Source organism: Apis cerana, linkage group LG8, assembly GCF_029169275.1.
Source record: "Apis cerana isolate GH-2021 linkage group LG8, AcerK_1.0, whole genome shotgun sequence".
NCBI classification, from domain to species: domain Eukaryota; kingdom Metazoa; phylum Arthropoda; class Insecta; order Hymenoptera; family Apidae; genus Apis; species Apis cerana.
Genome location: NC_083859.1, coordinates 6625686 through 6643799, shown reverse-complemented (window position 1 = coordinate 6643799; position 18114 = coordinate 6625686). Strand labels below are relative to the sequence as shown.

Here is an 18114-nt window from a genome sequence, read left to right as displayed (position 1 = left end):
CGAGCAAGGCTTGGGGGGGCGGGTGGTGGCCCTTTAATATTTGCTCGCTGCATCTCGCGAGTACTTTCCGGGGAGAGAGAAGATCGATGCGAGTGTGACCTCCTTCTCTCGCGGCCTGTTAAATTAAATTATTATGATCGTTATCGTTAAGCAGCCGAGAGGAGGAGAGGAGAGAAGATATCGCGGCGGGATCGCGCGTGCCGACACCTGTAAGTACACACAGGGACGTCGGTGTGGATCCACGAGAGAAAGAGAGAGAGAGAAAGAGAGAGAGCCGGAGGAACGGACGCGGCAAATTCTATACCGCTCGAAATAATTAGAGGTTCTCGTGTTACCTTGTTGTGTGCTAATGGATCCTCCGCCAGATGGAGGATTTTTAGCGTGCAATTTCCCGCGGAGTTGGCGGATCGGACGGTTCGGAGAAAAGGGATATATTGTTTTAATTTTCGTGTTAAATTATTGTTGCTTAATTTTTTTTTTTTTTTGTTGTAATTTGTAACGCGAAACTTGAAATTTGTTTATGTTATATAAATACATATAACAGTAACTATAATAGATATTTATACGTATGTATATGGATGATTAAAAATATCGTTATAAAAATAATTAGATATATGTAATTGTGTTTTTACTTGAACAAAAATTAATTGTTAATGTTATCAAATTGCATTTTTAATTTTCAAAAATTATTGCAAGATCAAAGAGTACGAAATTGGTAAATTGATTTGATAGTTTTGTTATTTATAATGAATAATTTAGTATTATTATTTTATATGCTTGGAATAGTGTTCCCTTTTTATTATTATATAGTATTAAAAATTTCAAAGATATAAATCTAGGATATAATAAAAATTTAGTTCCTTGAAAACAGTTCGATTTCATCCTTGAATACATTTCGCATTTTTCAGATTAAAGATTTCAAATATAAGATATGTATAACATTTCAATACTTTGCATAATTAAATACTAAATGCATTAAATGACTCGACGCTCACTAAAAAGTTAAATGCGGAGCTCAAAGCAAAAGTGGAATAAGCGATCAAATTTTTATTAGTAAATTGAACAAAGATAATTCACTTTTTTGAGAAACATTTCAAACCTGAACTAAATGAATAATCTAAACATATACAATAATCACAACAAAATTGTACAAAGAACAAAATAAAAAACACCAAACTCCTCTACGATTTATTAAAAAATCAAAATAACAAATAAAAGAATAAATGAAAATAATGAAATTTTAAAAAATATTGAATCATATTTACAGTATAAATAACAAATTCATAAAGTCATTCCAAATATAAAATTACGATTCAATTTTTTCAACAAAATTCATGTTTCTCTCAAAATAATCATGATTCAAAAAAAATCTAACCTAACAAAACTAACGAACAACCATCGAATGCCCGATAAAGCATCAAACTACCACGATCTATCAAAAAATCCTTACTTTCGCGCAACCCATACATCATGCAATTATCATGTTCCTAATTGACTCATCCGGAACTCTGGATCCACCGCCGTAACGATTATAATCCCATACGCTTTCCACGCGAATCACCATCCATATTCATAAAACGGCCGCGCTACGTCGCCGAAACGTTAACAAGCTCCATCCACCGTAATTTCAAATTAACGCAAACATCGTAATCGGAAGTAAGGCGTAGAAACGAAACCTCGATTCGTACTCGTTCGCAAGAAGATCGAGCTACGAGATGCATAATTCTCCCGGGACGCCATCAAATTATATTAATCCACTCCCATCAGGAAATTGGAACTCGCCGCGAGGAGAGAAGAGCAGCTCGCGGTCGACGTGTTTTCTCTTATCGATCTATCCGCGCGATATACGCTTTGCTTATCCGCGATCCGATCGTGGATACGTTGCCGATCAGAATCAGCTTTCCGCCTTTTCGGAAGATTGTATGAGAGAGACGTGAGGCTGGTGGAAAAATAAAAAAAAAAGAAAAAAAGAATAGAGGAAAAAAATGAAAAAAACCGAAATTCCAGCGGATAGTAATTGGGTCAAAGCTAGAGCCACATTCGAGTTCCACACCGAGTTCGTTGTTTATCCCGTATCGCGAAATGAGTTTTGGAATGAGAAACATGAAGGAGAACGTTTACGGTATACGCGTGTATATGGACGACAAATAAAAGGGAACAAGACGGTGAAACTCGACAGCTTGTTATCGCTGATGGAGTTTGCCCGGGATAAAATTTCTTAGGAATATCAATTTTTTGAATTTCTTTCTATGTGAAGCTCGATTCCTGGTGAGTTTATTTGGAACAGGTATTGAGATGATGGAAATTATTGAATCATTGGGAAAGAAAAAGTAAATAACGGGAATGAATATCTAAGCTATTTGTTTTGGTGAAGATATTCTGATTGATATTGGAAAGGGGATATTGTTGAATTCTTCGTTGGGAAAAGAAAATAAATGAAAGAAGTAATAGTAAGCTATTTGTACGATGAGGATTTCTAAGCTCTCTATAACTGAAATTTTTGTTTGGTGAGATAAAAAATTATAATTGATCGTTATTCTTTCGTCTGATTTAAAAATATAAATTTGACAATTGAATAAATAAACTATTTAATATTAATAAACACAAATAATAAATGCAATGTAATCAATAATAATTACATAAAATATATAAAATAATCCTTAAATTATATAAAATTAATAATTGATAGAATTTGTCTACGTAAGAAACTCTAGTAACAGTATAACGAGTGAAATAACAGATAAGAAGCAATTGTAATAAAAATTCGTGACTACTATTATTCCGAAAAAACTTCTTCGTATGTTCATAAAACGAGTATAATATCCCTGTCTGTCATAACTTTTCGAATACCCCAACCACTCTGGCCCCGTTAAGTCTATTCTGATGAATTTTGTTGGAAAGAAAATTCGCGATGGCTCCCATCGCGCGTTGCGATTCCATGTTCCAAGAGTTATCGAACAAACGGCGGCCGTACTAGGTTAGAATTTTTAATATGATCAAATGCACGCTATGATCGTATCCAACTGCGGCACAGAATGACACAGCACGCCTGCTGTCAGAAAACGTCCCTTGTAAATCGCATAATGTATCATGAACGCATATACACCAGTAAAAACTTCACAAAATCACTCACCATCGACGAATAGACAGGCAAACAGCAATCCGAATCTCCAATCCATGATCACCGCACGTCAGTTATACAGTCTTAATTGTCTTCGATGATAGTTCACCAGTCTTACACAATGTCACACTCACAGTGTCGACGAAGTTAATTCACGCACTACAATACCCCGGTCACAAATGAATATGACAGTTACAAGGAGTGGGCGAGTGTGATGAGAACACCTTGACGAAAGAAAGAGGAGAACTAGTCGAGGCTGAGAGGATTGTCGGACTTCCCTTGACCTCTCTCACGAGAAATTGCACGCGTGACGATCGCGCGAAAGGCACGCGCCGCGAGGAAATAACTGCTGCCGGTTAGACATTGGAACGTGTGTACCCTGTACCGCGCGACGATCGCGTGTCCAAGTGCCGCGACCCTAACGGGCTCATGCCACCCACTCCGCGACTCTCCCCACCACTATGTTGTTCGCTGCCGTCGAGCGGAGCAGCAGCGTAGCCGAACATTGACGGAAACGGCCGAACGAGCCGCAGAAGTTGCGCCCTTCCAGGCTGCATAGTGGGGATATGATGGAGAATGGTGGAGGAATGGTTCAGGAACGACGCACGATGGTTCAGTCCCCGTACCATGTCTGGAATACTGGAAGATTGGCTCGTTTCGAGTCAACGAGGTTTTGTCCCCACGATTTGTTTCCGAATGAGATCAACTGGTTATTCGGTAACTGGTTGGGGCGGATAGACGAGGCGAATGGTAGGGATTAAATGGAGGAAACCACACTTTTTTTTGGAATTTTTCTGACACAATGAAAGGGAAAGCAATAATAGAGGTAAGTCAGTGGTAATGATTGTAGAAACAAATCAAGCAGTGATAATTAAGGATGGTGAGCCGTGGTAATCGCTTCTTTTTTTTGATAATAATTTTATTATCAATGATTTATTTTTTCTTTCAGAAATTTTCTATTTTTTTTGCCTTTCTTATTTTCTTTTTTTTTTTTTAAGAGAAAAGAAGAGATAGATTCGTGAAGAACTAAAATTATAATTATTGATGTTCTCTTTTTATGTTTGTTTTTCGCAAAGACAATTCTGTGAAATTTTTCTGTATTTTAAATACCGGACCGACTGAAAAAAATTTCTTCGCAAGAATGGAAAATTTGTTTCCCGCTTTTTATTCATGTCCAAACGAGGACACGGTCTCTTGACGACTTAATTAGATTTTTGTTGTCCAGAAAAGCCAAAAAAAAATAAACCTTCCCTGTCCTTTTCAGTCTTAACATTTCCCCTTGATTATTTTTTATATTAATCAACTTTCAAAAATCAACAAAATTAATTTTTGGATAACATAAATATATCAACTTGAATAATATCTCTTCTATAATTATTTGAAATACTAAAAATTGGAAAAAAAATTAAAACTACGAGTAAATAATTGCGAAGTTTTTTTCGTTTTAATTGATCGATATATCGTGAAAAGAAGAATAGTTACAGGTATTCGAACACGAATAGAATCATGTCAAAGTGTGGAATCACAATGATAAGTCGCTGCAGTTATCATCATATAAGCACTTCTGCAATTATAATCACGCTATTGCAATTATATGCACGGTTATATTATTTATGCAACACAATACATATATAAATATTGTTAAATTCCAGAATAAAAATATTACTAGTAATTTTAATAAATTTTTTATTCCAATGGAATTACGTATTTTGGAAGTTAAAAGGAGAGTATTTCAAGTAAGTGACCAGGATAACAGGTTTCAAGCTCTCTCTGATGGAGAGGAACATCATGTAATTGATACCTATACACGAGCAATTGCATGCCAACCAACGTGTGCACGGTTAGCTAGTTTGCATTTGAAAAGGTGCGTTGCGACACTAGTTCACAAGTGTTGAATACGATATGAAATCTGAAGTAACAATTTCAAAAAAATTGTCAAGAAAATAATAAAAATAATAAAATATATTTTAATTGTTGAATAATGAAGATAAAAAATTACATTTTCATCTTTTCATGAATCCTAACCTCAAAATTCGAATGGACAAAGAAATATATTATAATCTGAAATAAAAAGATTAAAAAAGATGTTTTTAAATCTCGATATTACACAATCGAAAGTGTGATGATCCTTCTACTACTTATATCATTACACCATCAAAGGAGTATGGAACATAATCCTTAGTAAACTACTTAACCATCTTTTCATCTTTGTATAAAGTATAACTTTTAACCTAACCTCTCATACAGTACCTAAAACATTTGAGCTTAGATAGATGTTCTTAACGATGAATCCACAGCAGATCCAGGATAAGATGCTTTTCTCTCTTTTTTTTTTTTCTTTTTAGCACTAGACAGCGTAGACAGAGAAAAAGAGAATCGCAAAGTATGGAATGCTTTGCTGAATTATTAAAAAATCATATCTTTCTTGCAATGATAACTTGAGAGGATCAAAAATTGATGAAAATCGAGGTAGAAATCAAGTATGTAGTGATTTTTCAGCGAGGACGAGAAACAATGTATCGCTATTTTGCCTGAAAACTGACCGAGAAATCGATGTGATAAATCGTGGCTGTCGAGGCCCATGTAGGAGCAAAGGATATATACGCTTGCGCAAAGACACGGTTCTACGTTTCTACGCAAAAACGTTCCATTAACGACAAGTATTATTTCGTACAATAGCTTTTACAGCCTGTTGCAATTTTTTCGTCCATAATATTTCAATGAATATCGATTTTTTCCCTTTTTCTTATTTCTATTGACATTCATTTAAAATATATTTTTTTCTTTTTTTCTATATTCATGAACAAAAACAGATTTTTTTTCGATAAATTTTACTGCTACTTTTTTTATTCAAGAAAGCGATTAAAAATAAGTTAGGTTAGCTTGTTAATGTACTAAAGAATTTTATGGGATGTCGATATCAATTTTTTTTTTTTTGCGTAAATACGATAGAAATATTATACAATTCTCGTAATCATAATTTCACAGGAAAGTATTATTGCGTCGCGAATTAAGGACACTTAATAATGTTCATCGACGAGCTGACTTTATCTCGATCTGGCCGTAATGGAGCCGCGACTATAATCGTGATTTTATCTCTAAAGGAGTTTAAAACAACCACATCTCTTACCACATCTACTACCTTTTTTTGATCAATGGAAATGTGTCTTAATCGTTTATAAATCATGATACATTTGCCACCGAAAAACGATTGCACAAAACGATTTTCGGATAACATTGAGATTTAACACTGATCGAGAAAACGCAGCGTAAGATATATATAACGTTTGAAAGCACGATCGAGCTACGGTATGAAAATTTTCAAAAGGAAATTCAACCGAGAGAGACCAAAGCCTAGTTCGCACGTGGCTCGCCGTCCAAACAATCAAAAAGGATAATTACTCGTGGAAGTTCATTTCGGATGGGCTAGCAGAAAGCGTTAATTGCAAAACACAAACACTTATCCTGTGCCGTTGAATGTGTAAACGGGGCCAGAAACGTTGCTTGGCGACCTTTTCCTGGTAATTACAATTCTTTTTATATTTTATTCTCTCTCTCTCTTTCTCTAATTTAACCGTGCGTTTATTCACTGTATATTTTCTTTATATATATATATATATATATATATATATATATATATATATATATATATACTCATGCGGGTATAAATAAGATAACCACGTACGATGCACTTTACGCGTCGCTTATTCTCCCATAAAATGGTTCTATTAAATCGCTATTTTCTATCGAAAACGCCATTTACTTAATTTTCTCCTGTGAAAAATGTGTTTTCGAATTCAGTCGACTTTAATCGACCAAAATCGACTTCCCGCAAGGCACAACTCTCCATTTTACTCTCCTCTTACGATCAGTACTATAAGACAGTACGACCGTACTTTGCCTCCTACCGTCCCCACTCTATTCCATAAGAGATGGCTTCGATCTAGGGTATCTTTAAAGGAACCCCTGATGTACGAACTGAGAGCGATCATAAAACTGCTACGATGAAATCAACAAGAGATTCAACGATTCGATTAACCTCAATTAGAAAAGTGATCGTGATTATGGACTATCCATAGCGAAAACATCAACTCCATAAACGATTCCATAATTCGAGTCTGAGTTCTCGAAATTAATTTAAAGTCGCATTCGTGTTATTCGTATGTCTTTTGCACGTCCAATTATAAAAAAGGCTAATTATATCGTGTTCCCTTTGAAACCATTTTTATCCGATATAATTTTAAAGTTTGAAAAATAATTCAGCTATTTCATTATTTTAATACAGATAAAAGTGAAATGATTTCAAAGGAATATCGGATAAAAATGAAACGTTTTCAAAGAAAGATCAATCTAATTTAATTCTTTTTTATCGATTAATATTATGCAAGAAGATGAATGTTAAAAATTAAAAAAAAAAAAAAAGAAATATATTTTAAACTCCATTCTAAATATTCTCACTAATAATCTCGTTAACTTTCAAACTAGGTGACTTTCTCAAAAACATTATCACGTAAATCTTTCTCTTTTTCTACAAATTATCTTACAAAATTATGAATTTTTATTAATTAATGAATTCTCTCTCTTTTCTTCTTTATTCCTTAATCCTAATATTACATTTACTCAATCATTAAAATTTCCAGGTTAGATAGCTCGTATAATCCCGTTAATTAACACGAATCGTTATTAGTAACTTTTCCAAAAACATTATCCCCGCAAATCTTTCTCTCTCGACGCGAATACACGACGAAATCGAGAGGAAGTTTATAGATTCCTACGAGCCTCTATCCCTTCTCTCTTCCATTCTTATAGTGGTCGATTTAAGGGGTTCCATAAAACTCCCCCGAGAAGATGGAGAATCGCGGGAAGAAGGAACAAATAACGGACCAGAGAATCGTAAGGAATAATATACGATAAATCTCGACTGCGATGTTCTATGGTTATTCAGAAGGAGAACAGGGGGGGAGAGGGTTGTGCGCGCGCGAGCACAAGTCCTTTTACGCGTGCACCCAGGGCCGACGGTGACTTTTCCTGGCCCTGAGGCTGGAGAGAAAGAGAGAGAAAAAAATTTGAGAATATAAAAGCTGCGGGTCACGAAACAGGCGAGCATTAATCCTTTTATCAAGAGGCATAAATGTTTGAACTGTGACAAACGTTTGCCTGGTTGAGTTTGTATTTTTAATAAAGCGATATTTTTTTCTGGAAACATTTAACTAGGAAAGTTATTCGCTTTCAAGTAGTTCGAGGTTGGTGTTTCGAACGAAAACGAGTAAAAAAAATTGGACAAAATTATTTTTTTTTTTATTCTATTCCAATTTTCGTAAATGTTTTTTTTTTTCGAGTTTAAGTTAGATTACGTACATAGAAGTCCAGTTCGAGTTTTTGGAAATAATTTTAACTTTTTCTTGGTAACTATAAATTATTATATACATTGCATCAAGTGCAACGTAAGCTAAACATGAGCTACTTAAAGGCTGACATAAATTAGGCATAAGTTAACTAAATCCCTGGACAGTTTAGATGCAAATTAATTTAAACCCTAAACGATTTAGTGCAAATCAACTTAAGCCCAAGAAGATAGGTTAGGCCAATTGAACTACAATCCAAGCTGGCTTAGACGTAAATCGACTCAAGGTGGAGATAATTTAACTTGTGGATCAAAGATGGACATCCGCATAAATTCATCATAACTGGAAAAAATTCAAACTGGGCGGAATACGAATACGAATTAATCGAATCCAAACAAATTTACTCAAAATCTATAATTAAGTTAATTCCAGATTCCAAAAGGTTTTCCAATTGTTGCAAATTAATGTTTCCTACTTGCTCTTCCGATCCTTAAAATCTCAAGTATCCTCCTGTCAAGAGAAAAAGAAAAAGAGAGAGAGGGGGGGAAAAAAAGAAGACAACTTTACGTAAAAATGGCTCGAACGACACACTTGCAAATCCTGCATTCGTCCGGCTCTCTCGCCTCTGGGCTGTGGAGGGTGAGGTCGACCTCATCCCTTTTGCACCCTTGGACTATTGTGCGGGCCAGCGAAAATGTTGGCAAGGGCAAAAAAAGAAGTGGTCCCAGCGCCAGAGCGGTCTTAATGAGAAATAATCGAGTTAAAGCGAGTTATTTTAAGCGGGAAAGTTGCCGTCGAAAAGCGTAGCCTTGCTTCGCTCGGAGAGGAGTGCGAGGAGTGCGAACCAAAGAAGAAGAAAAAAAAAACTTTCAGTAGCTCGGTTAATCGATCGGTCGACAACAATTTACAGAATCAAATTCGACGAAAATGAAGGACGATTAAACGAACCGTAAACAACGTTCCTCTAATTGACGGATTAAGTTACGATCATTATAAAATATAACGTTCTCTATTTCTTCAAAAATAGATATCTTCAAATATGGAATTATACTTACTTCTCATCGAATAATACAGCATTGGATAAAATTTTCTTATCTGTTGCATCTATGAGATATTTGAACCCCTCTTACGTGTGAGCGTAAAAATAATAACAGAAGATTTGATTAATTTTTTAGTAATAAGGATGAAGAAGAGATTGCACGATAATTACAATTTCGACTTAAATAATTCAATAATCTCCACTGTGGACACGGATTAGGCCACCGATTATCTTTCGTATAATTTTGCGCTACTGTTGAACATCAAAATGATAAACATTTTACGGATATATTCGTGAATCCCATACACTTTTGCAGGATTAAAGGAATGGAAGAAACTTTCGCGAAGGATTTTTACATTTTTCCAACCAGTTATCCCAATTGTTAACGATGATCGATCATCCCCGCCGATAATTTTCGAACAGATTAAGCCGCATAATTATAAGCCGGGATTAAAATTTGTTTTATTGGATCTCCTTTCGAGGCAGTAACGTCGAGTATTTTCCCTATTTCCACAACAGTTCAAGGATTAAAGATCGTAGATTTCATCGATCAGCGCAACGAGTTATACCGCTCTCCCCTCTGGAGATAATTCCCCCCATTTCCCGAGACACGAGGAGGAATTTGGCCACGGACCAATTTCGATGAATTTTTCAACGGGATCGGTGGTTGGAACCAATTGGGCACTGTTTCCAAACGGACGGCCCCGAATCCGTCCCCCGCCGGCGTGATTTTAAAATCAACGAGACGGCGACGATGCCGATACGTGACTACGCCAAAATTCCCGGATTAATCGGCCCGATTTCCAATTCTTGCTAATTATCAAGCGGTCAATTGTCGAGCAATAATTAAACGGGTTTTATCCCGTTGAGAAGTTGAGGCCTTTCCTGTGTCGAGGCGCAACACGTGGACGCGCGGCCACCGAGCCAGCAACAATAGGCTAGGCAGTGTTAATTAATCGAACACCCTATGTTTATTCGATAAACATTTACCGAGTCGTTGACCGATCAACCGAAGAGAAGGGGCGAGATCAATCACGCGAGACGCGATACGCTTCTTGAGAGAATTTGATGTTTCGACCCTTAATCTTCGTAAATTAGATCGTATCCGATTAATAGTTCTCGTTTATCGCTGTTTATGCATTTCCAATATATATATATATATTTGTGGAATTGTATATTCTCGTTAATTCACGCACAGGTGATTCACGTTGACGTGAAATTATTGGTGAAAATCGAAATTGGCGTGAGTATTTAGGAAATTAAGTAAGGGAATTATTGAATTTTTATATTGGAATTAGATATCGCGATTTATAAACGAGTTATAAATTGTCCGCTTAAAAATGATAGTTTAAATTTGGAAATTGCGGATCGATCAGAGCGAGTGCTTTTGCTTTGAATTTTATGAAAAGATTTTAAACTGAATAATTATATAATTTGACGATAAAATTTACAAAAATCAAAATCATCTAGTTAAAAGTGACCTGTTAAAATTTGAAATCCAATGAATTCTTCAAAGTGGCTCTCTCTCCTCTCAATTATCTGATAGCACCGGATCAAATGGATTTTCTGATTTAAAAAATATCATTTAATCACTCTCTTACCAAATATCTCTATTTAAAAAAAGAATTCGTAAATAAAAATCACTTCAATATCATTTGTTCTTCCTTCGATCTAAAATCAGAGATTCAGAAAAGAAAAAAAAAGAAAAAGTATGCCTAATTACAAAAATCACTTGTTATCCTACAAAGTCCAAAATAACAGACTTCAAAGTGATATATTTTATTTTAAGAGTTTCGAAATCAAAAAAAAAAAAAAAATTCCAAAATCATATCGTTTATCGTTTTAAAAATCATTTACAAAGAGCAAAATCTTCGAAAGCTTTGAAATAATTCTCTTCCCTCCTAAAATATCTCCATACCATTTAAAAAGAGTTAAACCTCTTAAATTAAAGAGAGAAAACCTCAAAAAAATCAAAGTTATCCCGATATCCCTTTTAAAACGTCCGTTCAAAACTACTGAAAAGCTTAAAATCGTCTCCCCTCGAAAAATGGCATCCTCTGAATTACCCTCATCCCATTGAAACGAGATATCCAAGAGGCTATGTGCAGGGGTGGCGAATAATGACAAACGGCGAAGATACTTTTCGCAAAACGATCGGGGAGGGCCAGCTGGCAGAACGTGTCGTGCATCGATAGCGTAACGATCGCGTGGCTCATTATCCTGGCGGCCGGCAGGGCCGTATGTTGCGCATTCCGGCAACAGAACTCCATATTTATGCCGCAGGCCAGCCATATGCGTTTAAATACCCTCGGCGTATCGCGCGCGTGTGTGTATGTGTGTGGTGTTTGCATGCGTTATCAGGACAACGTGTGAGTGCTATCAAAACACGAAACTACGAAATTCGTGTGTACGTGACCGGTTACGATAAACGGGATTGTCTAAGCATCTTTATTGCGCGAGGTTAGAATTTTTCCTCGAGCCACCGAAAGATGACAGGAGTGTATAGCGAGGACGCGATGGTGGCAGGCGCTTTGTGAATTTTTTAACAACGCCCACTTTTTTTCACTAGCTCTTCACGAGCAACTCTCACTTTGGCGTACACTTGGTGCACAATATAAAAGGCGATCAATTTTAATAAGCTGAAAATATGATGAAGCCCTTTGAGAGAAAATTAATTGCATTGCAACGTCGTACATTTTTCGAGAAGCAACTTCCTGGGAAATTTATGAAATGTTTATCGTGTCCACCGAAGCGCTTTGCGTGCCAGTCTGATTTACAACACGGGATAAAAGGATCGATTTTAATAACGTGAAAAAAAAATGAAGTTCTTCCGAGTGAAAATTAATCGTATTGTAATATCATTCTATATTTTTTCGACAGCTTTTTGCAGAAAATTTATAAAATTCATTACAAATTTTTCCCTGGTTTTAATCCCAAGATGCTATTAAAAAATTATTACTTATTTATTAAAAATAAATGTTGTGATTAACGAAATCGATAATTGTACCAAAAAATTGGAAGCCTGTATACTTTCGGTTCTTAAGTAACTAATTGATTTGAAAAATTCGTTGTGACTTTCCATTGGATGACAAGAAAAATTCAATGGATCAAGTTCATTGGGGAAAAACAAAGCGAATATCAATTCTAAAGCATGTTTTCTAATTCCAATAACACTTGGATCGATTTATTTTTAGTGAGTTCACGAATTCAATAACGTTTTACGTTCGTGCTTGGCCGATAGCGTAGTTCCTCGATAAAATATTTGTACGAATATCAGAAGATCGGTGGATACACCGGTACAGTGGAAGATATTTTCCTGGAAAATTTCTAACTCTCCAAAGTTTGCTTAAACCGGTCCACGATAGGTCAAAGAAACACTAATAATTATGGAAAGAAATACAACGAGGTAAAAAATATTTGATTTGGCAAGAAAAAAAATTGCACTCTAATTCGAGCGAAACATAACCTTTAAAATTAAAACTTTAACCCAGATCTTAACATAACCGAACACTTCGATGTATTAAACGTGATATTTTTGACATTTGAATTATTAATCCAATTACAATTTTATTTAACTTCAATAATGTCACATTTTAATATCATATTTAAGAAATGTAATATCTAAATATCTATTTCACGTATAAATAATATTGCAATTAAAATGAAAAACATTTTCATGTTCTCAATACTCGTAATAAAAAAACATTTTATTTTAACGTTAAAATCCTAATTAACCTATGTATGATTCAGACTTAACATTCTGTAGATAGCTAAATAATAATCTAACCAATAACTAATCGACATTATTCGATTAATTGATTCGATCAGAAAATCATTTTTTGCGTCGTTGCATTTTTGATTAATTCAATATTCACTTAATTCGACATAATTATCATATCTTATTTATTTTATCAAAATGACAAATCTTCTAATTCTAATTTCTTAAAAGCATGCCATATGGAGAAATAGATTGCAAGTTATTCGAACGTTGGATAAAAGTGGGTCAATTTGCAACTCAAAGAAAGTTTGAGGAAGCACAGCGTTGAAAGAGCCAATAATGTTAAACCGAGTTACCCGAATCCGGATGTAATGTTGAGATTTTTTTTCGAGCACAGGTGGTTAAGAGCGCGTCGACGCACCGTTCATTACAGTCAACGAGTCCAAATACAATGGCCCGCCACTGTTTTCGTGATTCTACGACCACTTCAAGGATTCTTTTACCGTGGCGCAATACTTTTGTACGTCTATTGCCCGTATGTATGGGCGCAGGTCGATTGAAAAACATCTCTATCCCTCTTCGACCTCTAACCCCGGTGGTGCGCTTTTATTTCCTACCCTCTCTCGTTTAGGCGTGCATCTCGTGGAGCCCGCATTTCGTACAATTACCCGGAACGTCCGTCCATTCGTTCCATTTGAAAGATTGAAAAATTTTCGAAAACTCCTACGCGAAAAACGGAAGTGGATCGATGGTAACCGCGCCTCCTGGTTTCGAAAGCCGAAAAATTTTTTCCGCATAATTCACCACGAATTGAACTAACGCCCCAAGGGGCTGACTTCCCAACCGAACTTTACCGACCTCGATTAAATTACCGATCGAGCGACGACCGAATTTCCCCACTAAGAAGTTTTCACGATCGAAAATTAAATTTGAATTATTGCTATCATTTTTTTTTGTTTTCCCATTTCCTTCCTTTTCTTTTTTATTAATGTGTAAAAAGTACATCAGATTGAAATTGTTTCGAAAGTTAGGTTCATACTGTGAGTTCGAATTACGAGGTTACGAAGTTTGGTTAAGTCAAATTCGGATTGGTTTTCTAAGTATTTTAATAACAATTGGAATTGTATCAAATTGAAGTTATTTTTTGTTTAAGCTTAAGTATGATTGAAAGCAAGTGAATACAAATTATACTTTTGTTAGGTTAGGTTAGGTTAAGGATTAATTACGTTAGGACAAGATTTAACAAGATTTAACTGGGATCTTGAAGAAATTCAATAAATAAGATCCAGATTTTTTTTCCAAATCAGAATTAAAAGGATCGATCGAAATTAAAAATTTTAAATTCAAGCTACATTTTTCAATTCGATTTTGCTCAAGTCCCCCGGCCAAGATAACGGATTATACTACGATTGTCAATTGTGTTCCGATCAAGTTTGGAATAGATTCAAATCTGTTGAATTTAGATTAATCGCCATGTATTTCTTGTATTTCTGGTGCTGTATCGAATTTATATCCAGTCAAATCCAGATTAGAGGATCTACGTTAAATCTATTTCGTTAACGGAATAAAAAGCGATAATTCTCTTGTTAAACGATCAACTTTAATCTATCGTCGAGTATAATCTATATAATCAATTTTCAATAATCTCGTTCGAAATAGAAGCGACAAACGCTATCGAAGTTATCGGCAATAATAACTTGTAAAAATGTCCAAACGACTAGTGTGAACAAACATGGCCGAACATTCGTCGACTATGGAAAGTGTAACAATTGTGTGAATGTATTCAATTAGTTAATATAACAATTATCGTATCTGACAAATAACTCGAAAAGATGGTTTAATTTGATTCCAGAATTTGGAGAAATATTTTTAAATACGTACAATTCTGAGAATTATTTAGAATTATTAAAATGATTGTCTTTTAGAATAGAATTTTCTTGGAGGAATACAATGAAACATGAAATAACCGTTTAATATTTTTATAGGAGGAGAAAAGTGTGAAAATTGAAAATATTTGAACTGACATTGAAGGATGGGTTAAATGTTATTTACTAACTTTCATATCTGGTCAAGTATACTAGTTTTTACATTGTCCAATTAAAGTTTTATATATTTCTTTTATAATCTATATTGAAAATTCATTTTTATAAAATTATTAAAATTTAACGATGTCTAAATAAATAAATAAATAAATAAATATATAAGTAAAATAATTTTTATACATTATTTTTCAAGAACAGAAAATATGAAAAATTTTGAAAGAATAGAAAATATATTTATAAAAGTTCGAAAAAAATTTCTCTGAAATCCACAATTTATTCAAACTTTATAAAATTACGCAATTTATTTAGAAAAAAAAATACCAAATTTCTAAAATTCTAAAAATTAAACACACATCTGGAAAAAAATTCGCAAAAATAATCAAACCCATCCACGAAATGTGGAATCGAAAGAAAGAAGAAATCGAAGAAGAGAAAACGAAAACAACGATCAAACGATAATTGGAATTTTTTTTTTCTTTCCACGGAATTTTCTTTCATAATCACACTGTCGAAAAAAGAAGAAGAGGAAGAAAAAAGAAACCAAAATCTAATAATGCAAATGGATCAAAAAAAAAAGAAGAAGAAAAAGAAAGAAGAAACAAATCCATAAATGAGATGTTGCGTTAACGCGACAATGTCGACCTTAATGGGTTAAAAAGGAACAAAGGCTCGCACGAGGCGATCGATACCGCGATTCCTCCGATTGAACGACAGCTCGGTGACATCGCAGTTTTTCCTAGCTGTAGTAACACCCGTTAAAAGGGTGTACCCTTCGCTCTTCCCCGCGAGAACTTCTTCTCCCCCTCCTCCCCCTTGTTGAAGGAAGACGGATACTTTCTCCCTCCTCCTCTCCTCCTCCTCCTTCTCCCTCGAGCCGCGAGTCTCAAACGTAATTACTCGTCTGGACTTTGCTCATCTACGAACGAAATCTTATCCCGCCGTGCTAATGAGCAAAGCGAAACTCCCGATCTCTCCTGCTCCCTTTTCCTAGTCCAAACAAAGAGGCCGCGCGTTCACAAAAGTTGACGCGCTCGCGAGGCTTGGGAGGGGAGGGAGAAGAGTGGAAGGTGGAAGAACGAGAGAGAGAGAAAGAAAAAGGAGGAAACGCTTCGAAAGGGAAAATACGAGGGGAGGAAATAAGAAAAAAAATAATAAGAAACAAGAAGAGGAGGAAAAGAAGAAGGAATAAGAAGAAGAAGAGGATAGAGGTCGGGAGATACTGGACCTCTATACAGGTTAAAAAGAGACGGGGGATAGGGGGATATAAAAGGAAATAAAGAAAAGAAAGGAGGAGACAGGGTGCTGGGTCCAGCCAGAGAGGTTGGCTGCATTTTCCATCGGGAAGACGCGAAGTGGGTCATCTCGGCCAGAGAGAAGTTCGTAAAAGCGTAAAATGCAAAAGTAAAACGACCAACCAAGCGGGAGGAGGAAAGAGGAAAAGAAGGAGGAGAAAGAGAGAGGAAGGGAGATAGATGGAAGGCCACCCACCACCAGATTCGCGAAGGAAGCTAGAGCTGCCGGTTGATGTATACTTGGAGATGATTTGCATAAAGTTTCTCTCGAGCCGATCCCTGGGAGACCAGAGGAGGACGAATGCAACAACAACGAGGCATAAGACTCGAGTAGCAGGGCGGAAAAAGGGGAGTCCAGAATTCTCTCTCTCTTTCTCTCTTTCCTTTCTCGCGTCGTGATTTCCGAACTATCGATCATCATCCGCTTAGTCCGCTCTCTCCGCCGTTGCATCTGTCGTTATTGAAATCCGCGCTCGTTTGTCTTCCGTCCTGAGTAATTACCGGAACCCGTCGATGCGTTTCCTCCCCTTCCCACCCCGAACGCCCGTTTCCGGATTCGACGTGTACCAAAAATCACTTTCGCCGCCATTTTTTTTTTGCCACTCGTTCCAATCCTCTCTCTGTCTCTGTGTCGATAGAGATACTCGAAAGGTATTGGTATCGGTTGTTTTTGAACAGTGTCTCTCAACGCGGGATGGTAATTTGAATGGTAAATCACGATTTGTATTATTTTTTTTGAGGGAGGAGATATATTTTTTCGTCCGATCGATCATTTTCATCTGATCGTGGAGATACGTGTTCGAGAGATCGATCAGGTCAGGTTAGGGGGAGAAATCTAGTGTAAAATCTGTAATAGTGTAAGGAAAAGGGGAGAGAGAGGGGGGGGCGAAAAGAGGATTGGGAAACGCTGTTTCAGAGAAGGTATCTTGGGGAATCTGTGGAAAGTGTAGGGGTGGGATTTAACTGTTTCGTCGGTGGTGGGTTAGTCTGCCGCGTATTGTACGGGATAGTTCGGTCGGAAAAGTTTGCCACGAATATGTCGAATTTTATATATCTCCGGATTTTTCGTTAATTGAGGGAGCTGTTGAGTGAAGGGTATCGAGAATACCCTTTTTCTAAATTAATATTTTTTTACACGTAGCATTTATCATCGATTCATACGATTATACGATATTTCCGAATTCAAAAAATTCAATTCGATTAACCTTAATTCTTATCCGTGAAAATTATATTTCGTAGAACGAAAGAACAAGGGATGTGAAAACTTTCTTTGTATAGCAAACGTGGTAGAGAACAGGCTGGATCGGATCGTTTCACGAACAAAATCGATATAAATACGCGGAAGAGTCTGCTCGAATGGTACCCTTCGTAATGGGGGAACAATTGGTACCCCTGCTAACCCCTCAAGTAGTTGTGTTCCCCCTAATTCTAACGATAGGACAATGGATCCGACTTTGTCAGACTCATTAACGAGATCTACGAAATCTTGGATAATGTTAATTGGACCTGGTGACCCCCTATGCCAATTGACTTTCCACATAGACCGCCATGTCCATG

General features: G+C 36.0%; 1 protein-coding gene across 6 annotated transcripts in view; it reads right to left on the bottom strand.

Moving 5' to 3' along the window:
• The window catches only part of LOC108001707 (uncharacterized), a 54827-nt gene extending 51130 nt beyond the window's left edge, over window positions 1–3697 (bottom strand). The window contains exon 1 of one of the 6 annotated variants that reach the window (XM_017062876.3): window positions 3134–3697. In XM_017062876.3, coding sequence (XP_016918365.1) covers window positions 3134–3179 — 46 coding nt within the window. In that variant the 5' untranslated portion in view covers window positions 3180–3697. The remainder of the gene's footprint in view (window positions 1–3133) is intronic. The other 5 variants (XM_062078407.1, XM_062078408.1, XM_062078409.1 and 2 more) reach the window with 5 other exon arrangements.
• Window positions 3698–18114: the final 14417 nt, after the last annotated feature.